We start from the raw sequence: 26353 nt of genomic DNA, 5'->3' as shown, positions 1-26353 counted from the left end.
ATATGAATTATACTATAATCATTACAAAATGTCTCTAATATAGGGTAAATTTTTGGGGAATCGGCTGTCGAGGGGTACTCGGGCAAAAAAGGTTGAGAACCACTGTTCTAACGTATGTTAGGGATTTTCTAATGGCGGTTTAACCCCGCGATCGCCCGCTATTTTATAACGGGTGTTATATAACGGGTACTTTTCATAGTGTGAAAGCAGCCTAAGGGATGTAACATTTCAAATAGAGCAAAAAGCATCTTATCATCTCTATTTCATCACAGTTGTAACAATCATCATTTCCCACATTAGTATGGATTAATGTGCCATTGTTTTAAGCACAGAATTTCATTCAGCTTCCAAATTTCATCCACCCATCTTCGTTCTGAAGACCATACGCAGTTCTAGCAATTGCTGTTGGTTTGTAGAGACATGTGATTTCTATCCTCCCCTGTAAAGCTTGAACACAGATCCCCTGCTCCCCCTCCTGGATTACGGAAGAATGGTACAGTCCTGCAGGATTTTGGATGCTGCTAGAACGTACGTAGAGCATCATTGCTGCTTATCCAGAGCTGAGCTGAGTGTCCAGAGCCGGAGAGAACGCAAAGTGCAGCATTATGACCCAAGGAAAGGTATTGACTACACCGCCACATCCTGACTAATACACACACAGTGCACGTATAATGTACGGACAGCTATTTATTACTACAACTACATGGGTTACATAAGCTATTACATATTTCCTAATCCACAGAATTTCAAACTATAACTCATCTTATAGGTGGAGGAAGTTGCATAAAATCAAATAATGAAATAGTATATAGTGGATAAAACAGCAATTGCTTGTAAATGGTAATTTAAGATGAGCTGCATGAATAATGCAATATATAGTCACTTCCAGAGGGTAAAACAAGCTGCTGGAAAGTACAATACTGCGTCACAGAAAATACTGAGCTGTCAGTCACACTCAACCAGCAGGGTCCAATCCACACATGAACATATGTTCACACCAAACATTTTAAGCAGTTCAGTGTCCAAAGCTATCTATCCACTCACCCATCTATGTGCCAGCTTATACATATAGGGGGGTATTTATAAATTTTGTCTGTTGACTGTTTCTTTTTACCCTTTTTTTTTTTTTTTTTCACTTTGGAATTTGTGGACATGCACCGAATTTATCATTTGGTGCACGTTGTTAGTAATTTTGGCGCAAATGTTGAAATCAGCTGTTCACAGCGCCTTTTACACGGAACTTACCGAAACAGACGACAGCGTATTTTACTCTGTAGAGCAGCCATTTCGGAGTCCCTCCTGCAGTATATCAGCAAGCGACATGAGTTATTTTCTTTTTTTGGGGTTTATAGCCACCATGTGAAATGGATTTGATTTTTAACTTGAGTGTTTTTTTTGTTTTTCCTGAACCTGTGTGGCTATGTCCAATGCTGGCTCAACAGAGGGTGAAGGTGCCTCAGAGGCAACCATGTCGCAGGATAGTATTGCGCAGCCCCGGAGGTGTCGCAGCTTTCACAAAATTTTTTTTTTATGTATTTTGACGCCTTCACACGCCTTCTGACATTGCTATGTGTGTTTTCCATGTACAAAAAAACCCCTAAAGGTGCAAAATTGCGCCAAAGATCGATTGGCGCAAATAATGAATTACTGACCAAAGTAAAAATCACACACAGGACCGTGTGATTTTGAGAAAGTTTAAAAAAAGACAGTGGAGAGAATGCGCCAAACTTTGGCGCAAAAAGACACTGCGACAAAGAATTGCGCCAAAGTTACGGGAAAAAAAGAACATAAATCCTTTGATAAATACCCCCCATATTCTATACCAGTGGTCCCCAAACTGTGGCCCTCCAGATGTTGCAAAACTACAATTGCCAGCATGCCTGGACAGCCGTTGGCTGTCCAAGCATGCTGGGAGTTGTAGTTTTGCAACATCTGGAGGGCCACAGTTTGTGGACCACTGTTCTATACATTCTATATGTTGTTTCGGTATGACGATTGCTATCCTATGTGTACCAAGATGATCTATTTTGGGGGCTCGGTGCAATGTCAGCGTATAAAGGAGTCCTATCTGAAACCTGGTATAAAATTTCTTGTATAAGGGAAGGGGGGATGGAAATCTGATTAACCAAAATACTGAATATTGGCTACATTTGTAACATTCTGCAATGTAATATTTTTAGACTGCGCCTAATGAGAACTGTAGATTTATCAAAACCTGTCCAGAGGAAAAGTTGTCCAGTTGCCCATAGCAACCAATCAGCTCGCTTCTTTCATTTTGCAGAGGCCTTGTTAAAAACGAAAGAAGTGATCTGATTGGTTGCTATGGGCAACTGGGCAACTTTTCCTATGGACAGGTTTAGATAAATCTCCCCCTATGAGCATCCTTGCAGAGATAAATTGCTTGTGTTGAAGGATGCAGGAATTTATGTGCTGGAGTGCCCTGTCCCCAATACTTGACAAAATTGGAGATAGGAGTTAGATATTAAAGGGGTTCTTTGGCCCTGAGACATCTTATCCCCTATCCAAAGGCTGTCATGCCCCCTCCCATAGACTTGCATAGCGGGGGCGGGGGGTGACGTCACACGGGGGCGATGAGGTCACGATACTCCGGCCACGTGGTCGCCACCCTGTTGTTTGTGAGCCGGCACCGCGGCGTGCAGCTCAAACAGGTGGGCGAATACAAGATTGCTGGGGTCTCTAGTGGAGGGACCCCCGCGGTGAGACATCTTATCCCCTATCATTTGGATAGGGGATAAGATGTCTCAGGGCCGGAGTTCCCCTTTAAAGATGCTGAGCCCCAGTGCAAAATCTGTAACAGAGACCCCAACTGGTCTCCTCAAATGGGAAAGAAAAACCTAATGGCTCCTGGGCTCAAACCCTCTGCCCCCCTATAGTTACGTCCCTAAACAAATAATATTAATAATTTAGTTTTTGTGTTAAAATATTCATGTCATCATAGAGAACAGCTGATTTTGCCAAGGGATGTGATGTCAGCTAATGAAAAATGACCATCTATGAATGATCCATGTGAAGGGAGGCATACGCTTTCAATAGATGGCCTTCAGCCAACAACTATTTTTCCCAATCTCCCTAGTTGAAATCTAACATGCCCGACCCTTCTCTCCTCCCGACATCATCTGTCATAGGAAAGTTGGGGCGCCGCCATACACATTAGAGAGTGGGCTGGTCCAGCCGTTGTTTTTATCCAACTTTTGACTATGGGGACATTTAAAGGGGTACTCCGGTGGAAAACATTATTTTTTTTTTTAATCAACTGGTGCCAGAAAGTTAAACAGATTTGTAAATTACTTCTATTAAAAAATCGTAATCCTTCCAGTACTTATTAGCTGCTGAATACTACAGAGGAAATTATTTTCTTTTTGGAACACAGAGCTCTCTGCTGACATCGTGACCACTTTGCTCTCTGCTGACCTCTGCTGTCCATTTTAGGAACTGTCCAGAGGAGAAGAAAATCCCCATAGCAAACATATGCTGCTCTGGACAGTTCCTAAAATGGACAGTGATGTCAGCAGAGAGCACTGTGGTCATGATGTAAGCAGAGCACTGTGTTCCAAAAAGAAAACAATTTCCTCTGTAGTATTCAGCAGCCCACTTCACTCATCAGCATGATACAGCTCTCCATCCAGCACTGACTTCCTGGTTCAGGGGGGTGGAACATTATTTTTTGATTGGGAGTTCAGACCAGCAGTGCTACATTGGCCTGAACCTATGAGAGTCTTGCATAAATGTCTTCCATTCCGAAAGTAACAAATTATCTAAGGCCATTTTTAGGACATTTGCCCTCATTTACTTAGAAAATCGGGTTGTAAGTCTATGTTGCGTTCTTACCTGATAGCTTTTTCCCCCTGGTATTTCTTATTATGTCGCATCCTGTTTGTCGCACGTGCGTCTTTTTGGCTTGGTTTCCAACTCCTCTGAGTTGTCGGGGAAAAATACACAACAATTGAACAAATTCGGGTTGGAAAGCTTTATAAATACGTGGGAAAGATCAGAAAGGTCGGGTTACGCCCCTTTTTCGGGTTTGGGAGAATCCACATCGGTCCGTCAGGAAAAAATGTTGCATCGTGTCGCAGACTGGCGCAAGATGTCTGCGACATGTCGCAGACAAAGATGCGACAAAAAAACCCGACAAAACAAGTCGGGTTTAGAATAGTAAATGAGGGCCATTATGTTATTTCTTGAACCTACTCTAGGGCCTGTTTCACATGGGCATGCTATGGAAACATTTTTGCACCATATGTTTGGTCACCCTAAACTGACAGGTGACAGATCCAGTGGTCAGGCCGTGGCTTGAGGCCGTAATGCGCTTATGTGAAACACTGCCTTACAATGTACAGGTAATAAGTTGGCTGTGGACACTCATTGGCTTTCCTGGTTCTCTTGGCTCTTCTAGATGGTATTAGAAGAGAGACTTAGATTTCATTGGCCAGCAGATGGACGTCCATCAGTTGTCTAACTCCACTGATACTATTACAAGTGTTTACAATTACACTTTTTATAACATGCGGTTGGGTGTCTATATGAAAGTAGTTTACTTAAAGGGGTTATCCAGGAAAAAACGTTATTTTATAAATCAACTGGCTCCAGAAAGTTAAACAGATTTGTAAATTACTTCTATAAAAAAATCTTAATCCTTTCAGTACTTATGAGCTGCCGAAGTTGAGTTGTTATTTTCTTTCTAAGTGCTCTCTGATGACACGTGTCTCGGGAGCTGTCCAGAGTAGAAGCAAATTCCCGTAGCAAACCTATTCTGCTCTGTGCAGTTCCTGAGACAAGCAGAGATGTCAGCAGAGAGCACGGTTTACAGACAGATAAGAACAACTCAACTTCAGCAGCTGATAATTATTGGAAGGATTAAGATTTTTTAATAGAAGTAATTTACAAATCTGTTTAACTTTCTGGAGCCAGTTGATCTAAACAACATTTTTTTTTCTTGGAATACCCCTTTAAGTTTCCACTTTTTTTTTTTCTGGCGTTTGCCCAAAAAGACGCCAAAGCGGCCAGATGTTAGCTGTAAATCAGTGAAAAAACGCAAAATTCTTTTTCCACTTTGCGTTTTTCAGTTTGGCATTTTATTTTTTTTAATCCTTCTGCCATTATTTCACTCTTTTTCAGCTCCTTGGCAGTTTTGCAGAGTCGCAGCATATTGAGCCTATGGCATTTTTTTCAATGAAATCGTGGGTTTTAACTTTGGCGCTTTGCAGGCAGTTTTTATTCTTTTTTGGTCTTTAGCAATCCAAAAAAGTGATGGAGATACATTTTTTTATAAAATTTCGTAGGGTACCATTAAAAAAGAATTATAAATAAGATACAGTAGTGATGGAAAAAAATGTATTCAACAAAATTTATTTTTTTATAATGACATTTTTATAAATTTTTAAACAGGGATCAATTTATGTGGGCGGGCAAGGCACTAAACATGCTGCCCAAAATAATAAAAATGTATTTTGTGTGTGTTTTTCACTTTTTTTTCTTTATTTTTTAAATTTTTTAGGTAGTACTACTACTCCCAGAATAGAACACACTGTTCCATGATGGGAGTAGTAGTACCTGTACTAATTGACAGACCGCCCGGGGTTCCTTTGCGATCCTCCTGTATAATGTATAGATGCGGCTAGCCGCTCATCTATGGTCCCCGTCACTGACGTATATATATATATATATATATATATATATATATATACATACACCTATTCATATTTCCCACAGAGAGCTGTGATTGGCCAGATGGTTCCAGCCAATCGCAACTCTCTGTGGGAAATATGAATAGGTGTATATATACATCAGTGCAGGGGATATAGAAGAGCGGCCGCCCACATCTATACATTATACAGGAGGATCACAGCGGGTGTCAGGAGTGACATCCGCTGTGATCTTTCCTTAAATGCAGGTACTACAGCTCCCAGCATGGAGCACACTCTGCTCCATGCTGGGAGCTGTAGTACCTACATTAATAGACAGATCGCAACAGGTGTCAGAAGTTACACTTTCTGCGATCTGTCTATTAATGCAGGTACTACAGCTCCCAGCATGGAGCAGAGTGTGCTCCATGTTGGGAGTAGTAGAACCTGCAGTTAAGGACATATCACAGCAGGTATCACTCCAGCGGGTATCACCTGATGCGATCGTTCTATCTATTGCAGAGATGGAGCGGCTTTCTTCTGCGCTCCACATCTCTGCTCTGTACTCTGGCCGGTCACTCATTCATATTTCCCTCGGAGAGCTGTGATTGGTTGCAACCATCCGGCCAATCTCCACTCTGGGCGGAAAATATGAATGAGTGAGGTGAATTTTCTATTCACATCACTGGCCGGCTCGGAGTATAGTGCAGAGATGCGAGCGCTGAATAGAGCCGCTCCACATCTCTGCTATATTATGGACGATCGCATTGAGTGTCAAGGGTGACACCACAGGCGATATGTCTATTAATACAGGTACTACTACTCCCATCATGGAACAGTGTGTTCCATGCTGGGAGTAGTAGTACTTCCCAACAAAATTTACAAAATAGAGGGGAAAAAAGTTAAACACACACACTTTATTAAAAATTTATAATAATTGCGTTATAAAAAATACAAATTTTGTTAAATACATTTTTCCAGATCCCTACTGCATCCTTTTTTTATTTTATTTTTTGGTACCCAACAAATTTTGAAAAAAACACCAAAGGGGCCAAAAATGCAATTTCTACTGAAATGCAAAACGCCAGAAAAAAATGTCAGATGCAGGAAATTGCACTGGTGTTTTTTCTGGCAGTTTTTTAAAAAAAATTTTCAGTGAAAAAAAAAACTGCAAAAAAAAAACAAGTGGAAACTTGGCCTAACCCCTTTACCAAAACATAGTTCTGTGCAGCAACATGCTCTCCCTCTGAAGTTGGCTTCGGATGGATGAGGTCACAGGCCTTTTTCAGTCCTGGGTCAAAAAGCTTTGCTCAAATTCATATAGCTGCTGTGTCATTGATTTAAATGGGTATTTCAGAGACTTTTTTGGCTCTGTTTGGTCTAGCTAGGGCTCAAGGACTTTTGATAACATCTTCACAGGTCGTTGAGTTTTTAGCTGTTGACGGGCTTTGTGTAGTTTTTGTGAATCATGGCAAAATACAAACACAGCCCAGGCTTCACTGCGGGTGGGAAAAGGGAGAGTGGCTCTCAGAGGAAACCACCTTATCTGCCATTTGCCAGAATTACCAGATGGGTAGTCTGGCCTAGTAGCCAGGCAGCTGGGCCCCATGGTCAACAAGTACTGTAGAGCCTGGCCATGTAAAGAGCATGCCCGGTAACACTTTTCATTCATCTGAATTGGACAGCTCCTGTCTATTGTTGCCTAGCTCCACAAGGCTTCAAATCATATTCCTAAATTCTGATTACACACATCTCAAACAAGATGGCTGCCACCATACATAACCATGTACAAAAAATAAATAAAAACCAGAAAATAGAAACACTTTAGAATAAAAAACATGTTTCAGTGTCTAATCAGTTACAAAATAATCTCAGTGATCTCAGTGATACATTGCCTTTGTGAATCTAGGACCTACATTAAAAGGCTACTCTGCCCCTAGACATCTTATCCATTATCCAAAGGATAGGGGATAAAATGTCAGATCACGGGGGGTCCCACAGCTGGGAACCCCGCGATCTCTGAGCAGCAGCCAGCATTTGTGTAGGAGCTGGGTGCGGGCGGAGGGGCTTGTGATGTCACGGCCACGCCCTTTGTGATGTCACACCATGCCCCCTCAATGCCAGTCTATGGGAGGGGGTGTGGCGGACGCCATGCCCCCTCCCATAGACTGGCATTGAGGCGGCGTGGCGTGATGTCAGAAAGGGCGTGGCTGTGATGTCACTACCCCTGCCACCCGCTCCAAGCATTAGGAACAGAATGTTCCGAAGGCTGGGGCAGTGGATTAGCCCTTTAACACTGTGCTTCTTGTCATGAGAGCTCATCTAGGTTCCTTAACCTTTTCATGACCCAGCTAATTTTTTTTTTCTGGCTCACATTTTTTTTCCTCTTTACCTTTTAGGACCCAAACTTTTAATTTTTCGACTGACAAAGTTGTATTAGGGCTTATTTTCTGCATGACGAGTTGTACTTTCCACTTTTTTTTTTATCATACAATTTATTAAAAAGCCAGCAAAAAATTATATGTAGGAAAAAAATATGGAATTGCACAATTTTGTAGGGCAATTATTTTTTTGGGAGTTCAAAATACGGTAAATCTGACATGCCTATTCTATGGGTCAGTAAGATTCCAATTATACCAAACTTGTATATTTTTTCTTTCTTTTTATGGTTAAAAAAAAATGTAAACCTTGAAAAAAAATACTTTGTTCATTACCATAGTCTCACCCTTATAACTTTTTTATTTTTTCACCTACAAAGCTGTTTTATGGTTGGATGATTTTTTGCACCATGAGCTTTAGTTTTTAACGGAACCAGTTTTGTGTAGTTCTGGCTTTTTGATCACTTTTTATAAAATTTTTTGGGGGCATTTAATGGAACCAAAAATCAGCAATTTTGGTGTTTTAGCAAGTTTTGGTATTGTAGCATTTACGCCAATCACCGTGCAGGATCAAAAACATAATAATTTAATAGTTCAGACAATTCTGCACGTGGCGATACCAGAAATGTGTATTTTATGTGTATTATACACACTTTTTAACCCCCCTAGGGGCCTATCATAAGCCATCACTAGATGGCTAAAATAGATCAGTGTAATGCTATTGCATTACATTGATCCATGAAATCTGTGCTCGATTGCTAAGGGCTGCCAAAGCAATCACAGATCCAGGGAAGATGCCGAGGATAAAGTAAGGCCTCGGGCTTCCCTAGCAACCCATAGCCAATGGGACAACTAGACATCAGAGAATAGTGGCATTTAATGTTTAAATGCTGTGATCTGTATAGATCACGGTATTTAACCAGTTAAATGACGGACATCGGAGCAATCTCCAATGTCCATCATTACCGGCAGATGTCAGCTGCAGATAGCAGTGGACATCTCCCGGTTGTGACACAGACCCGACCCACGGGCCCCCGTCATGTCCGCCCACCCGTCCCAGGATGTACATGTATGTCATGGGTTAGAAAGGGGTTAATGTATAGAGCTATAATAATGTCATCACCATATCTTTAACTCATATGTCTCTTACACAATGTTTTTTAATCTGAAATTCTGTATCCAAGGGTATGACTGTGACTAACACCTTGGCTTCTGTGCAGAGGGGAGATGGTGATGTGTATAGTGTGCCATATGACAATCACTCTTTTTATATTTAGACTGCGTAGAATTGTTTTGTTTGCTGTGAAATCAGAAAGAATCGTGTGTTCTTTATTTTATAAAAGAGATGTATTTATCTAGAAAGTAATACACAAGTTTTAATGCACACAACAAAACACGGAACATTTTATCAAAGAGATGGTAACCATATCAATTGAAACACTCGCATACTAGTGGTTCTCAACCTGCGTAACCTCAAGATCCATGTTTGTCCTTGGTCATAGAGTTGGACCCCCTGGATAAAGACAGGGTGCTGGTAAAATGGTGGGCGGCAATGGGATAAAGTTTTTAATACACACTTTGTACACTTCCGTTTCTGTGGCAGACAGCTGCTGCATTAGAATTGGAGATAGAATCTTACATGTGTGATGGTGTCCACCATGAGACCTTTTAAAGGAATAAGCAGTTTCTCCACTTCTCTCTTCTCCTCTCTGGAGAGGGGAAGGATAGCTCCCATGTTAAAACTGTGCATTATATAACTATAGGAAGACAATAATAGTGTGGTGCCACGGGGTGGTGTTAGGAGAAATACCTGATCATGTGACGCCGAGGCACTGTTATCATATACACAGTCCAAGTTGGAGAGAGCTTCTCCTGGGCCAGACATGGGGAGTAAATGAACACACTGACGTCAGGTTACGGATAACTGTCTTTACTGAGCTTGGTGCAGATGGTATTACACTGACAGTTGACTTTGGGTAAGAGAGTGCAGTGTAACCCCTTGGGAGCCCTGTTGCCTTGCTGGGACTTGTGGTGCTTTCACCAAACCACTTAAAGGGGTACTCCGGCTCTGAGACATCTTATCCCCTATCCAAAGGATAGGGGATAAGATGTCTCACCGCAGGGGTCCCGCTGCTGGGCACCCCTGAAATATTGTATTCGCCACCCACCTGTTTGAGCTGCATGCCGCAGTGCCAGCTCACAAGCCACCCGACTGTTTGTGAGCTGGCACTGTGGCGTGCAGCTCAAACAGGTGGGTGGCGAATACAAGATTGCGGGGGTCCCCAGTGGCGGGACCCCCGCGGTGAGACATCTTATCCCCTATCCTTTGGATAGGGGATAAGATGTCTCATGGCCAGAGTACCCCGTTAATACTGACTTGTAGATGAATCCTCGTAGGTAGGGTTCTGTCAAGGTACTGAAGCCTTCTCTGCCGGGGCATGAACTTTCACTGTGCAAGTAATCCTTGCAGAATGACCAGAGAGATTAAATCTGAGCTAGGCCTTCTCTTGAGGCTTCTACATACAACACACTTGAACCACACTCAGCATTGCTCAGCATGTGCTCTCACAGGAACTGGGGCAACTCCTCCCTCACTAAACAGTTTGGGTGAGAATTTAGGGGTTCCCATTGGCAGGCCAGGTCACATGGGGTTCACTGCTCACTCTAAAGGGTACAATAACACAGAATAACATATATACATTTAACAGTAATTAATTAATTCAAAAAATATATTATTTTGCAATAGAATGTGAACATAATTAATATAACAACAGGTCTCTGGTGGGCCCAACACCTTGCGCTACCAAGCTGCCCAAAGCTGTCCAAAACCACAGGACAGCCACTGGTGCTGGGAAACCACAAACTCCCCCTCTAAAATGCACCCAACCTGTGCCCAGTCCTGGTGGCTGAGGAGTGATGAAGGGCAGTCCTTTGAGGTAGGAGGAAAGATTTATTAGTGCAAAAGAGTTATTCAGAGTATCTTCCGGATGTAGAGTTGGTTGCCATTGTTGAACCAAATGCTTTGTGTTGGGGATTGTGCCAATTTTGAAGTGGTATCCAGGGTTCTTACCCTTGTAACTGTTTCTAGCCTGCGGACTCACAAACATATAAGACGATACATACATTGAACACGCCTTGACGTACACCATGGGTTGCAGCAGTCACTTCTAAGGGAACTCTGGAAGGCAGCTGGCGCTGCCGTAGGTTATCATTTCGCAACCGGTCCTGTGCCACGGGGCCTTTTGGCTTCTAGCATCTTCTTCCTGCGACGAACTTGAGTCCTCCTTCTTGGCCAAACACAGGGACAGACAAGGACAAAAACAGACACCTCCTTCCGTGACTAATTTTCCACCAAGGTACCTCCTTGAATTTCGGGGTCCTCATGCGCTTCAGTAAACACTTAAAAAATATGACATAAAACATAAATAGAGAGATATGCATCCTAACTGGATTTGATAAGACATTTTTTTCCTTCTGTCTGGCTGAATGCATTAATCATGACACTAATTTAAAGAAAGCAAGATAAGATAAAACATGACAATATAATAAGCACATTTTAAGACTATCTAGGATATACATTTTTACTGCATTAGATTATCCTAACTAGACAATGTAATATTTTAAGGCACTGTTGGCATTTTGGCAACCAACAAGAAAGGCATAAGAATATGTAGAGAGTTCTCGGCATAGCTGGGCACATAAACATTTTGATTAATTCATGACCAAAGGTCAGGCACTTTTCTTGGACTGTTGCATAACTTTTTAACAGGAACAAGTAGCAGTCCTGGGGCATTTTTTAGGAATGTCCTGCACATGCTGGTAGAGGGTACACAGAGTCAGAGCAGAGTTCATGAGGAATTAATAGTGTTGTACCATACTCTGAGAGTGTTTTTATGGTGGGGCAAACCGACATATAAACTAACAGTCTATGATTTAACTCAATCATTTCACAAGACAGCGTATCTACATATGTACAATATGAATAAAGACACAATTAGTCTCTATAACGGGCAGGCCACACTCCCTGAGTGGACTCTGTGACCTCCACAACATCACCTCTCTGGAGTCATCTTTATTCGGCAAATCTGGATCAGAAGCTTTCTCAGGTTCCACAGCGACTTCAGGCTCTGCGATAAGCTCAGTAACAGCAGCGATCGGTTGCAGTACAGAAATGACTGGAACTATTGAGGTCAGGGAAGCTGCTGATACTAAACAGAAGTATACTGGCTGATTGGGAAAGAACATTGGAATGTCCATAGCGGTGTGAACACCTTCATATGGAGGCTTACTCAGAGTGGGCTCAGGAACACGTAGAGATGGTGAGGTAAGGGTTGGCAGATCCTCTTTCGCACACAGTTTAATCCAGTTTCGGTGCACGACTTGAGGAACTCTGTCTTTCTTCTGCACCTCATACACATCTGACTCTGGATACGGAACAGCCATGATGGTATATGGCTCTTTCTCCCAAATTGAATCCAACTTGTCTGTACGTGGGTACTTTTTCAACCATACCTTGTCACTGACATTCAAATGCTTGGCGGCAGCGTGCTGATTATAGTCTTTCTGCTGTCGTCGCCGAGCTTCATCCATTTTCTGTTCACAATTTCTTGTGCTTTCTGGATTCGCCTTTTGTGGTGTTCGACACGGTCTTGACCAAGGATCATTGGTAACTGGCAGACCAAAGGTTCTGTCTTTGGGCAATTGTCCGTGCTTGCCTATCATTAAGTAGAAGGGGGTGTAGCCGTCGAACAGCGAGTGATGTTTTTGTAGATGTCCACCAATTCTGCCAGTAGTTGGGGCAACTCCTCCTGCTTGGTCACTGACGCTGTTCGCAACATGTGAATAAACACCTGGTTAAATCTTTCGCATAGTCCTCTACCCTGCGGGTGATAAGCTTCTTGCAGTCATGAAATTGGCATAGCTCTTGGAACAGCTGAGCTTCAAAGGACTGATTCCAGGCAGTTGAAGGTCTGGACTCATTTCGTGTAGAACACTTGCGCATCAGTCTTGGCGGTAAGGTCCTTGACCGGAACAAAAATGACCCATTTTGAATAATGGTCAACCATCGTCAATGCATAAGTGTACCCTGCACCAGAAGGAGCTAACTTCACATAGTCCAATGCCACAAGCTGATTTGGTCTCTGACTGTGGATAGGATGGAGTGGTGCTCTGTAGTTCTTTTGTCCATTTTTTGTGACATTGCAGATGGAACACTCATTGCACCTACACTACATATCACCTCGCCTCCTGATCCAATAGAACCGTCTTCTGATCGAGGACCATGTTGGCATCCCTCCGAAGGACCAGGATCTGATACAGCCTTTCGCCGGAGACCGGGTCTAGAATGTAGTGATATAGCATTCCCTTTTGGATGCACAATCTCTTCCTCTCTCGCCAGAGATGCTGGAGCTCAATGTCAGGCGGGGCTCTTTGCAGTCGTATAGGTACTCTTCCCTTGATGAGGTAGTCTCTCAGTTCACCCAAGTTCACTCTCGCTCTGGATAGTTCTCCACGTAGACAGATCTTCAGAGGGCTTCTCTGGCCTGGGCTCACCTTCCACCACAGCAGTGATAACATTCTGGTTCAGAAACTGGTTGTAGAACGGTGGCATTTCCACATCCTCACACTGGTCTTCTTCTGGGGGTCCTTCGCCACCAGTCATCCTTGATAGGGTGTCAGCACTGTCATTGGACTTGCCACTCCTGTACTTTATCGTGAAACTGTAATTCGCAAGTCTGAAGGCCCAACTTTGCTCTAGAGTGTAAATTTTTGCTGTATTGAGGTGCACTACTGGGTTGTTATCAGTGTAGACGGTAAACGGCATAGCCGCAAGATAGTCCTTGAATTTCTTAGTCACCGCCCACACAAGAGCTAGGAGCTCCAGCTTGAAAGAACTGTAGTTGTTATCATTTTTCTCTGCTTCTCGCAGATTCCAGCTGGCGTAGGCAATTACACATTCCTGGTTGTCCTGCACTTGCGATAGGACAGCTCCCACGCCTTGAAAACTTGCATCTGTGTAAGGTCGGAATGGTTGTGTATAATCCGCATACACCAAGATTGGAGGTTGGGTGAGTAGATGCTTCAGATCTCGGAAAGCATCTTCCTGTTCTTCAGCCCAGTAGATGGGGAGTCTCCTATTATAATGATCTCTGGTTCTTCCCTGCAATAGAGCATTCAGCTCAACCACTTGGGCGAAGTATGGGATGAAACGGCAGTAATAGCCAGCGAAACCCAGGAAGCTTCGGACCTCTCGGATGGTGGTAGAAGCAGGCCAATCCTTGACTGAAGCCACCTTACCGGGATCTGGCTGGACTCCTTCTGTGCTCACCACATGGCCAAGGTACTGGACCTTGGGCTTTAACAAGTGGCACTTGGATGGCTTGCTCTTCAGGCCGTGCCATATCAGTACGTCAAAGACGTTGGACAGATGCATCAAGTGTTCTTCATAAGTTTTTGAATAGACGATAACATCATCCATAAGAGGACGCTCTGGAAATTCAGATGGCCAAGACATCTCTCCATCAAGCGCTAAAAGATTGCTGGGGCATTACAGAGCCTGAACAGCATACTCTTAAACTCAAGCAGGCCCATGGGAAAGTGGTGAAGGCCGTCTACTCTCAATCCTCTGGCTCCATGGCACCTGGTATCCGGTGGTGAGGTCCAGAGTGGAGAAATAAGCAGCAGAGCCTAATGCGGTCAGTGATTTCTCGATCCATGGCAGGGGGTATGCATCCTTATGTGTAATGTTATTCAACTTGTGATAGTCAGCGAAGAATCAGATGGTCCCATCCTTCTTTTTAACCAGCATGAGGGATGCGACCCATTGGCTCTGACTCCCCTGTATCACATTCGCCTCTTTAATTTCCGCCACCATTTTCTTTACGTTCTGATAAATGGGTGGCGCCACCGGTCAGTGTCTCTCCTTGATGGGCGGATTGTCGCCCCTATGGATTCGGTGCTGGATCAGAGAAGTTTTCCCAAAATCAGTAGGATGCTTACTGAACGCCTGATGATGTCTCTTTGCCACGTTTATCACTCCGTTGGCTTGATCCGGAGGAGTGGAATCATCTCCGACATTAAGTTGCACCCATCAGTGTTCTGGATTTGTTCGGCTCTGGCCCTCAGCAGGCATATCACTGAGGTTCACCAATCTGTCTGGAACTCGCCCATTGGAGACAGTCACAAGGCTCTTGGCGGCTTTAACAAGTGGGTAGCTTTCTAAGTGAATAGGTTCCAGGAGAAATTGATAACCCCGTTTCTTCAAGCCTGGACAGGCTCTACACCAAAGCATGGTCTCTGTGTTAGATTGTAGCACCACCGACCTCACATCTTAAATGGGGACCTGACATATCTCTCTATTCTTGTTAGTGAACTTCGTGGCCAGTGATTCCTCGATCCATGGCAGGGGGTATGCATCCTTATGTGTAATGTTATTCAACTTGTGGTAGTCAATGCAGAATCATCGGATGGTCTGGTTCTTATTTTTAACCAGCACGAGTGGTGCAGCCCACGGGCTTTGGCTCTCCTTTATCACATTGGCCTCTTTCATTTCCGCCACCATTTTCTTTACGTTCTAATAAATTGGTGGCACCACCGGCCGCTGTCTCTCCTTGATGGGTGGATTGTCTCCCCTGTGGATTCGGTGCTGGATTCTATCTACCACTCACTTGCTGTTTCGGGTAATAGGACAGCTCCAGTGAGCAGTGGTGGCAGGTGCAGTATTTTAAGGATGAAGGCACCCAACAGACTTCCTGTAAGGTCCAGCTGGAAAGATCTTCCCCGGTGCATCACAGGGGGACACTTTGGTGCCTTCTTGCTTATGAAGAGGCATTGCTCCCAGAGGTCAGTGGTGGGCAGAGCTTGGATCTTCAGGTGCACATTTGATCGCAGGCACCAGTTAACACCTGCATAGCTGGAACTTTCTTTTCTCATTGTGGCACAGCTTGAGCCGAGCAGGCAGTAGTAACAACACAGTCTATTATAATATTCACCCACTGTATAGCTGTGAATAAAGTGCTCCCCCTCTATTTTGTTAGCGCCGGCCAGCATATAAGCAAAGTCCACCACTCTCTGCTGAACCCACCACCAACCACTGCTACCAACTACAGCCACTTCCATCACGGCCTGCAGCAAGATCAGATCGTGAGAATCAGTACTCTCCGGAGCCGCAGACTAACATTTTGGGCTGGACACATGTCCGTGCCAGTCTGCAAGCATTAGGAAGAATGGCTCTTTGCATTGATGTACTGCTACCCAGATCGCATATCTCCACTGAAAGCTGCGGGGACCTCGCTCTATTTGCCGGCTGTCGTGTGGTGAGTGGTGCAGCGCACCAACTGTCTCATATGTTTATATATACTTAACTTACCTATCTGTGACTTTAGTGACTATATATACATTTTCATGCAGGCAGTCTTTCATTGGACTTAATACTGATTTTTATCATCTTTTTACCCTCATCATTTATTGCTAAATCATATGCATGTATCTCGTCTGTGGCAAGGGCCGCTATAGCTGTGACTTTCAATTAATAGTTTAATAAATATTTTAGCTAGTAACTAGCCAGTTATTTATTTATTTTTGTTTTAGTAGTGCATTTAAAAGAGCTTAGTGGTGAGCTAGCAAAATCATTAACATGTTTATTTAACCAATCACTGGTAACAGGAGTCGTCCCGGAAGATTGGAAATTAGCAAATGTTGTGCCCATTCACAAGGTAGTAGGGAGAATCAAGCAACCATAAGCCAGTAAGTCGGACATCAATAGTGGGGAAACTAATGGAAACCCTACTAAAGGATAGGATTGTGGAACATATAAAATCCAATGGTTTGCATGATGAAAAACAACATGGGTTTACTTCAGGGATATCATGTCAAACAAATCTTATTGATTTTTTTGACTGGGTGACTAAAATAATAGATGGCAGAGGAGCAGTAGACATAACATATCTAGATATTAGCAAGGCTTTTGACACTGTCCCACATAGAAGACTTATCAATAAACTGCAGTCATTGAGCTTGGACTCCAATATTGTTGAGTGGATTAGGCAGTGGCTGAGTGACAGACAACAGAGGGTTGTAGTCAATGGAGTATATTCAGAGCAAGGTCTTGTTACCAGTGGGGACCTCAGGGATCTGTACTGGGACCAGTTTTGTTTAATATATTCATTAGTGATATTGCAAAAGGTCTCGATGGTAAGGTGTGTCTTTTTGCTGATGGCACAAAGATATGTAACAGGGTTGATGTTCCTGGAGGGATATGCCAAATGGAAAAGGATTTAGGCAAACTAGAAGAATGGTCAGAACTCTGGCAACTGAGAAAAGGGATTTAGGAGTAATTTTTCCAGAAGACTTAAAGGTAGGAAGACAATGTAATAGAGCAGCAGGAAATGCTAGCAGAATGCTTGGTTGTTTGTATAGGGAGAGGTATAGAAAGAGAGAAGTGCTCATGCCGGTGTACAGAACACTCGTGAGGCCTCACTTGGAGTATTGTGCGCAGTACTGGAGGCCGTATCTCCTGAAGGATATAGATACTCTAGAGAGAGTTCAGAGAAGAGCTACTAAACTAGTACGTGGATGGCAGGATGAAACTTACCAGGAAAGATTAAAGGACCTTAATATGTATAGCTTGGAAGAAAGAAGAGACAGAGAAGATATGATAGAAACTTTAAAGGGAATCAACACGTTAAAGGAGGAGAGCTTATTTAAAAGAAGACAAACTACCACAAGAGGACATAGTTTTAAATTAGAGGGGCAAAGGTTTAAAAGTAATATCAGGAAGTATTACTTTACTCAGAGAGGACTGGATGCATGGAATAGCCTTTCTACAGAAGTGGTCGCTGCAAATACAGTGAAGGAGTGGATGGGATAGGCATAAGGCTATCCTTCATATAAGATTGGGCCAAGGACTATTGATAGGATTAAGATTATTGGGCAGACGAGATGGGCCAAATGGTTCTTATCTGCTGAAACATTCTATGTTTCTAGTATATACATACTTAGAGGACTGTATCCAGTCGTGTAAATTCTCAGAGTGTTTTTTGGCACGAAGGGTATCGTGCAACACAGCGACCTCGGTATACATTGTATTTTATAGTGTGAACCATCCACAACCATTTGTATTATTTACCAATCCTGATATTGGCTGGTGACACAGCAGTCTGAACAACACAGGCTATGAATACTTAGTACTTAGCTGAAAAACTTCTTTAACCCCTTAACGACGCAGGACGTATATTTACGTCCTGCGCCGGCTCCCGCAATATGAAGCAGGATCGCGCCGCGATCCCGCATCATGTCGCATCGGTCCCGGCGCTCATCAACGGCCGGGACCCGCGGCTAATACCACACATGGCCGATCGCGGCGATGTGCGGTATTAACCCTTTAGAAGCGGCGGTCAAAGCTGACCGCCGCTTCTAAAGTGAAAGTGACCCGGCTGCTCAGTCGGGCTGTTCGGCACCGCCGCGGTGAAATCGCGGCGTCCCGAACAGCTGACAGGACACCGGGAGGGCCCTTACCTGCCTCCTCGGTGTCCGATCGGCGAATGACTGCTCCGTGCCTGAGATCCAGGCAGGAGCAGTCAAGTGCAGATAACACTGATCACAGGCGTGTTAATACACGCCTGTGATCTGTCTAAAAGATCAGTGTGTCCCTATGGACTTATGGGACCTATAACACTGCAAAAAAACAGGAAAAAAAAGTGTTAATAAAGGTCATTTAACCCCTTCCCTAATAAAAGTTTGAATCACCCCCCTTTTCCCATAAAAAAATAACAGTGTAAAAAAAATAAAAATAAACATATGTGGTATCGCCGCGTGCATAAATGTCCGAACTATAAAAATATATAATTAATTAAACCGCACGGTCAATGGTGTACGCGCAAAAAAATTCCAAAGTCCAAAAAAGCGTATTTTGGTCACTTTTTATACCATTAAAAAATGAATAAAAAGTGATCAAAAAGTCCAATCAAAACAAAAATCATACCGATAAAAACTTCAGATCACGGCGCAAAAATTGAGTCCTCATTCCGCCCTGTACGTGTAATAATAAAAAAGTTATAGGGGTCAGAAGATGACATTTTTAAACGTATAAATTTTCCTGCATGTAGTTATGATTTTTTCCAGAAGTGCAACAAAATCAAACCTATATAAGTAGGGTATAATTTTAACCGTATGGACCTACAGAATAATGATAAGGTGTCATTTTTACTGAAATATGCACTGCGTAGAAACTGAAGCCCCCAAAAGCTACAAAATGGCATTTTTTGTTTGATTTTGTCGCACAATGATTTTTTTTCCATTTCGCCGTGCATTTTTGGGTAAAATGACTAATGTCACTGCAAAGTAGAATTGACGACGCAAAAAATAAGCCATAATATGGATTTTTAGGTGGAAAATTGAAGGGGTTATGATTTTTTGAAGGTAAGGTGGAAAAAATGAAAGTGCAAAAACGGAAAAACCCTGAGTCTTTAAGGGGTTAAAGGGGTACTCCGGTGAAAACCTTGTTTCTTTTAAATCAACTGGTGGCAGAAAGTTAAACATATTTGTAAATTACTTCTATTAAAAAAATCTTAATCCTTCCAGTACTTATTAGTTGCTGAATGCTACAGAGGAAATTCCTTTCTTTTTGGAACACTGATGACATCACGAGCACAGTGCTCTCTGCTGACATCTCTGTCCATTTTAGCAACCATGCATAGCAGATGTATGCTAAGGGCAGCATGGTGGCTCAGTGGTTAGCACTGCTGCCTTGCAGTGCTGGGGACTTGAGTTCAAATCCCACTAAGGACAGCAATAAATAAAGTGTTTTTATTATTATTATTATTATAATGATGGCAGCAGAGAGAACTGTGCTTGTGATGTCATCAGAGAGCATTCCAAAAAGAAAATAATTTCCTCTGTAGTATTCAGCAGCTAATAAGTACAGGAAGGATTAAGATTTTTTAATAGAAGTAATTTACAAATATGTCTAACTTTCTGCCACCAGTTGATTTAAAAGAAAAAAGGTTTTCACCGAAGTACCCCTTTAAGTGGACATTATGTATGCTACATTGCCAAGCTTTCTCAAAAAAACTGAGCGCTCAGTATCCTGCAAGCTGGAATTTCTCCAGGTTGTCCAACGTTCATTAAGATACAGTGTATAGTGTACTTGGTTATATCATTGCACTAATTGTAAAACTTTTTCTCAAGGTTTCTGTGAATAACAAGCCCCCGGAGAGTGGAGGAGGTAATGCAGAAATGCAGTCAGTTACCATGGCTCCTCAAGCCCCTCCTTCCTATGAGGAAGCCACATCAGATGAGAAGAAGGCTGGTTTTCTTAAAACACCTCCAACTATGACCCAATATCCCAACTGGACACAGGAGGACATAGGTAAATATACATCCTTACACATTAAGGATCCTCTGTATTACTGAATCATAAAAGTATTCTAAGTTTTTGCAGCTTTCCAGATACCTCTGTTGCCTCAACTGTTTAGGTGCCCATAAACCTTAAGGGTACGTTCCCACACGGCGTATTTTGCTGCGTATTTGCTGCGTATTTGGTGCTGCGTATTTTCCTACCCATTGACTTCAACAGAGAAAATAAAATACGCAGCAGCAAATACGCAGCAAATACGACGTGTGGGAATGTACCCTAAAAGTGGACAAACCTACCACCACTGGTGGGTTTGGACAACTGCATAAAATGTTTGGAGTCCTCGACCAACATCAACTGAGAAAGCTGATGGATAGGTGTCACAGCACTTCCATAAGATGGTGGTGCTTGTGGTGGACAAAATCAGGGTATAGTATAGCTGATAATTCCAGAACTCATCAGATGATTAGAAGCAAAGGTAGAACTTTATTTCACAGTGAAGGAAAGAATAACAAGTTGTGTTCTGACAATAGCTGTCCTCTCCTGTCCGCAGTGGAAGGCTATTGCCCAAACGTGTCCTGTTATTCTCACCTTTACTATGTAATACAGTGGTCCCTCAACATACGATGGTAATTCGTTCCAAACGACCCATCGTTTGTCGAATCCATCGTATGTTGAGGGATCCGTGCAATGTAAAGTATAGGAAGTTATACTCACCAGTCCCCGCGGCTCCGGATCGCGTCCTCACCGCTCCCGATGCTGTCCTAGGGGCTCCAGATGCTGTCCCGCTGCTTTGGTGTCTTCTTCGGGATCCTCTGGCTTCTTCCGCATCCTTTGCAGGGTCCGGGCCTCTCTTTCTGGTGACGTTATTACGCTGCTGCGCCGGCACGGCGTGCGTAGTGACGTAATAACAACACCAGAAAGCGAGGCCTGGACCCTGGAGAAGATACAGAAGACGCCGGAGGATCGCGAAGTGGACCCGGAGCAGCGGGGATAGGTAAGCGAACCTGTCCGGGATGCTTAAACTGCTATCCGACAGCAGCTTATGCATTTTGTGCTGTCGGAGAGCAGTTAATGCGATGGCCCCGACATATAAAAGCATTGTATGTCGATGCTGACATCAACATGCGATGGCCTCTGAGAGGCCATCATATGTCGATTTTATCATATGTCGGGGCCATCGCATGTCGGGGGGTTACTGTAAAGTTATATTTTTGCTTGTAATCATCTGGTGAGTGCCAGGAATGTTTGCTATGGGTCGGACATGATGCATTTTTGGCCCCTGACCCTTTTGTTCTGGACCCCTCCCCTCCACTTGAACAGACCACATTTTCTCAACCTAATAGTTTTTTTCCTGTGGTCCCTTTCACTGTGTGTGAATAGAAGGACTAGAAACATGTAAATTGATCAAGCTGATTTTGATGGCCTTTTCCATGTAGATTAGCAATGTACATGTGGTACCACGGGTGTTGTAGGGAAATACCTTATCACTTCATGAGGCAAGGGCACTGTTATCCTATACACTGTCCGAGGTTGGAGACAACTTCTCCTGGGCCAGACACGGAGAGTAAAGGAACACACCGACGTCAGGTTACGGATAATTGTCTTTACTGAGCAGGGTGCAGATGGTATTACACGTACAGTCTGGTGCAGAGTAAGAGGATGCAGCATAACCCCTTGGGAGCTCTGTTGCCTTTCTGGAACTTGTGGTGCTTTCACCAAAAGAATTGATACTGACTTGAAAGACAGGTAGATTAATCCTTGTAAATAGGGTTCTGTCAAGGTCTGTAGCGTTCTCTGTCAGGGCATGAATTTGCACCATGCGGGTGATCCTTGTATAATGACCGGCTTGCTTAAATTTTATCTGGGCCTTCCATTGAGGCTTCTACACACAACACACCTTTACCACACTGTGACTCAGGAACAACTGAACTTAGACTCAACTAGGGCCACTCCTCCCCCCCACTACACGATATGGGGAAGAATTTTGGGGTTGCTATTGACAGGCAGGGTGACATGGGGTTTACTCAGCTTCTTTTTTAATGGTACATACATTACATTACATTTAACATACATCAGAATAACAACAAAATAATTATTAAAAATATATTAATTTAATAATAAACTGCAAAGCATAATCAATACCATGATCAGTCTCTCAGTGGGCCCAACACTTGTGCTGCAAGGCTGCCCAAAGCAACCTGGTGCCACAGGACAGCCATTGGTGCTGGAACACCACAAACTTCTCCTCTAAAACGCAGCCGCCCCGTCCGGCGGCTGAGGAGTGGTGAAGGGCAGTCTCTTTGAGGTAGGAGAAAAAGTTTATTTTTGGCGTAAAGTCTCTTCCAGTATATAGTTGGCGCCTTGTGGAGGACTAATTTTGTAAACAGTGCCAACATTAGAATACCTGAATATGTGGAATATATGAGTCTTGCAACTGCAGGGGATGGACTCACTAACATGAAAGACAAAACAAACATTTAACTGGCCTTGAGGTACTTCTTGGGCTACAGCAGTCACGACCAAGGGAACTCTCTGGAGGTGGGCTGGCGCTGCCGTAGGCTATTCTTTGCAACCGGTCCTGTGCCACAGGCCTATTGGTTTTAGCATCTTCTCCCTGTGACGAAGGTCGAGCTCGCCTCATTGGCCACACCCAAGGACACACAAGGGCACAGACAGACACTTCCTTCCATGATTAAATTTCCTCCTACGTACCCCCTTGAATTCCAGGGGCCCTTCTGCGCTTCAGGAGACAAATAAGACAGACTACATGAAACATAAAGAGAAATACATCCTACCACAATATACATTTCTGACTGCTTTTGATAATAAGACATTTGTTTACTGTCTGGCTTTACACTTTTACTACAACAGCATTTAATTAAAGCACAATAACATAAAATAAGACTGTATTACTGCATAAGAACATGTCAAGACTATCTAGGATACATTTTTTTACCTCTCTCTAGACAATCCTGACTAGACAATATTTTAGCAAAGGCACTTTAAGAGTTGGCAACCAACCCGGAAGGTATAAGAATATTAAGAGAGTTCACAGAATAACCAGACACATATAAGCTTATCGGTTTCTTCTTGGCCCAAGGCAAGGCACTTTTTCTTGAACTGTTGCAGAACTTGGATAAAAGAAACAAGGAGCAGTCCTGGGGCATTTTTATGAATGTCCTGCATAGGCTGGTGAATATGCAAACAACAGAATAGACATTAGTTCTGGAGCATTTTAACAAATGTCCTGCACAGGCTGGTAGAAAAATTGTATTAGGACCTAAGACATAACAACAGGCCTTGTTTGCCTGAACTGGAACAACAAAACTGGAGGCTTTTTCGCCAAACAAAACTGAAGTGACTTACGGGGTGTGCATTATTGTGTCTCACCTCCTCCGCTGATGCAGATCTTCTGAGTATGTTGGAGGCTGAGGATCCCACTCATGCAGGCAGCCTCTTTCTACTTTCGCAGCCAGATACTTGGGTGGACGAGGTGCATCCGTTGGGGTTGTAAGACCCTGGAAAGTTGTGACCCCGAGATGTGGGGGCTGACTGTAACAACCACCTGTATGGAAGCAGTACCTGCCACAGGAGCTGCTGTAGTGACCATTAGTACCTGCTCATCTGGCCAAACTTTGTTGCTTGGGGGCCGTGGCGCTGTCTTTGGGAGCTGAAGTTTCTCCCTTGGCATGGCGGATGGTAGTGAAACTGTCACTGGCTCTAGCAACTGAGATGCCCAGTCGCGGGTCAACTTCTATTTTTATGGAAAAGGGACTAAGGCCTGTCTCTGAATACCCATCAGGGAAGCGGTGGTAACCTGGGCCTCACAGGAGGCTCTAGCTTGGGAACAGCGGTGGATGCCTGATCGGAACTTGATTAAGAGGATAACATGGTGAACCCGGCCCCTGAAGGACTACACACCTCCGACTCCTTGCTTCTAATCTCTGCCCAGGACCCCCACGAAGTGAAGTGGGACAAGAACCTCACGGGTGATGGTGCCCTCGAGGACGGTGGGGACAGCATTTCAGCACTTCCACAGTCACCGGGAATCTCTGGCGACCTTCTGGCATCACCGACGCGGTCCTTTAGCCCGATAGCTAGGGCAGCAAAAACTTCAGGGGAAGCCACCACCACTTGTTGCGGACTCGCTTGGCTTAGTCTCTCACACGGTTTCTTCGCCATCCTGGTCCTCTCTGTCTCCGCTCCGATCATACGAGGGAAAGCTGGTGGGTGGAGTCCTGCTGTTTGCTTTATAGCAGGCTCCCCCAAAATGGCCGCCAACAGGAAATGCGTCATGCAGCCTCTTCAACCATCCCCTGTGCAACAAGGGGGCAGTCCTGAGTTCCACTTTGGTTTTGGCACAGAAACTTGGTTCCCACGCTTGGGGGTGGGGCATTTAGTCTAGCAGGAATTATTTGTGCGCTTAACGCTTTCTGGATTAACCCCTCCTGGGGCAGTTTGAATCCTGTGGCGCAGCATGAGTTTGTTGCGCTGCATGCACATGGGGGACAATCTTGAATTACACAGTCTCTGATAACAATCTTCACACACTGTATGGCCGTTAATAAAGTGTTCCCCTCTATTTCGTTGGCACTGGTCTGCATAAGCAAAGCCCCGTACAGTAATTCTGGCGCACAATCTGTCGCACGCTCCCTTCAGCTTCTAGGATACAGTTCAGACTGGGGGTTTTCTTAGGCACATACCCGAATCATGCTTGCGGACACCAAAAGAGATGTGGTACCACGGGTGGTGTAGGGAAATACCTTATCACTTTGTGATGCCAGGGCACCCTTATCCTATATACAGTCTGAGGTTGGAGACAGTTTCTCCTGGGCCAGACACGACATACATACACATGGACAACCCACCTTCCAGGAATGGAGATGTAAGGCATCACACTCTAAGTAATGGCGTAGTTCTCAATGATCAGGGCACCAAATAATGTATTACATAGAAAAAAATATTGTGTGGTGACCCACAGTGATGGCGGGACCACGGGGTGTAGCGGTGTAGGTGAAGGGGGCAAGAAGGTATAACCCCCGGGGCAAGGTGTTGTTAACCCCTAATGTTCGTGACGCCAGAGTGTTTTTTGGGTACCGGAACCACACGAACAGTATCTTCGCTATTCCAATGGCTAGGTAGTGAAAGGAGAGTCCACAACCAAGTTATGGTTTAACAGAGGCTTTACTGAGTTCAGATAGATGTTATTATCTTCACAGCTAGGCCAGAATCCCAGAGAGGTGGCCAGGAACACAGAAGGACCTCACAGCTTGCTGTGACCAATTAGACTTGTAATAGACTTTAGAATCTTGACTTTATGCTGCACTTGACTATAGGTAGTAGACATAGACTTTTGTTTACTGGAATGACTGGAGCTTTGCGGCCTTCCAGGTGCTGGTCACTTGCACTGAGATCTCTGGTTTTTGCTGGTCTCAGTAAACTGATGGAAGAGAGAAGAGTTGTAATGGCTGCCCCCTTATATAGAGGGGGGCTGAGCCAAAGCTACGGGTCATAGGGTAAGCTGGGGCTCTCTGGATAACATCATGTGACAACATAACATGTGACAATCCACAGGTCCTTTAGACATCTCACAGGTCCTTTAGACTAGCTATACATTAATACACTGACTATAATCCTTTGACAATAAATGACACTATGTTAACAGCAGGGGAGACACTGCATGAGAGTCCCCAGGTCACTGAGGGACTCAACCTGACAGGGCCTAAGGGAAGTACAGAACCATGTTCTGTACTGGGACTTTACAATTGTTCAAGGTGTTGTAATGTGTCTGTTAGCATTATCATAGAATCAGGTTACCTGTCTCATCTCTCCTACAATGACACAAGCCTTGCTATCAACCCCCCCCCCCCCCCCCAACCTGTATTTGAGATTTTGGTTTCTCACTGCTGGGGTTACATTAAGTATTTAGGTCAGAATTTGCAGCCAAAACCAAGATCAAATCTTTATTTTAGAATTTG

At 43.9% G+C, this 26353-nt stretch overlaps 1 protein-coding gene across 1 annotated transcript in view; it reads left to right on the top strand.

Annotated features, from left to right (window-relative positions):
- The first annotated feature begins 470 nt into the window (after window positions 1-470).
- Window positions 471-26353, top strand: part of FAIM2 (Fas apoptotic inhibitory molecule 2) — a 59275-nt gene continuing 33392 nt past the window's right edge. Inside the window, exons 1-2 of the mRNA XM_056555369.1 lie at window positions 471-620; window positions 20207-20387. Coding sequence (XP_056411344.1) covers window positions 606-620; window positions 20207-20387 — 196 coding nt within the window. The 5' untranslated portion in view covers window positions 471-605. The remainder of the gene's footprint in view (window positions 621-20206; window positions 20388-26353) is intronic.

Source organism: Hyla sarda, chromosome 2, assembly GCF_029499605.1.
Source record: "Hyla sarda isolate aHylSar1 chromosome 2, aHylSar1.hap1, whole genome shotgun sequence".
Lineage (NCBI taxonomy): Eukaryota > Metazoa > Chordata > Amphibia > Anura > Hylidae > Hyla > Hyla sarda.
The sequence above is the reverse complement of the archived record's forward strand: the minus strand, read 5'-3'. Positions and strand labels throughout refer to the sequence as shown.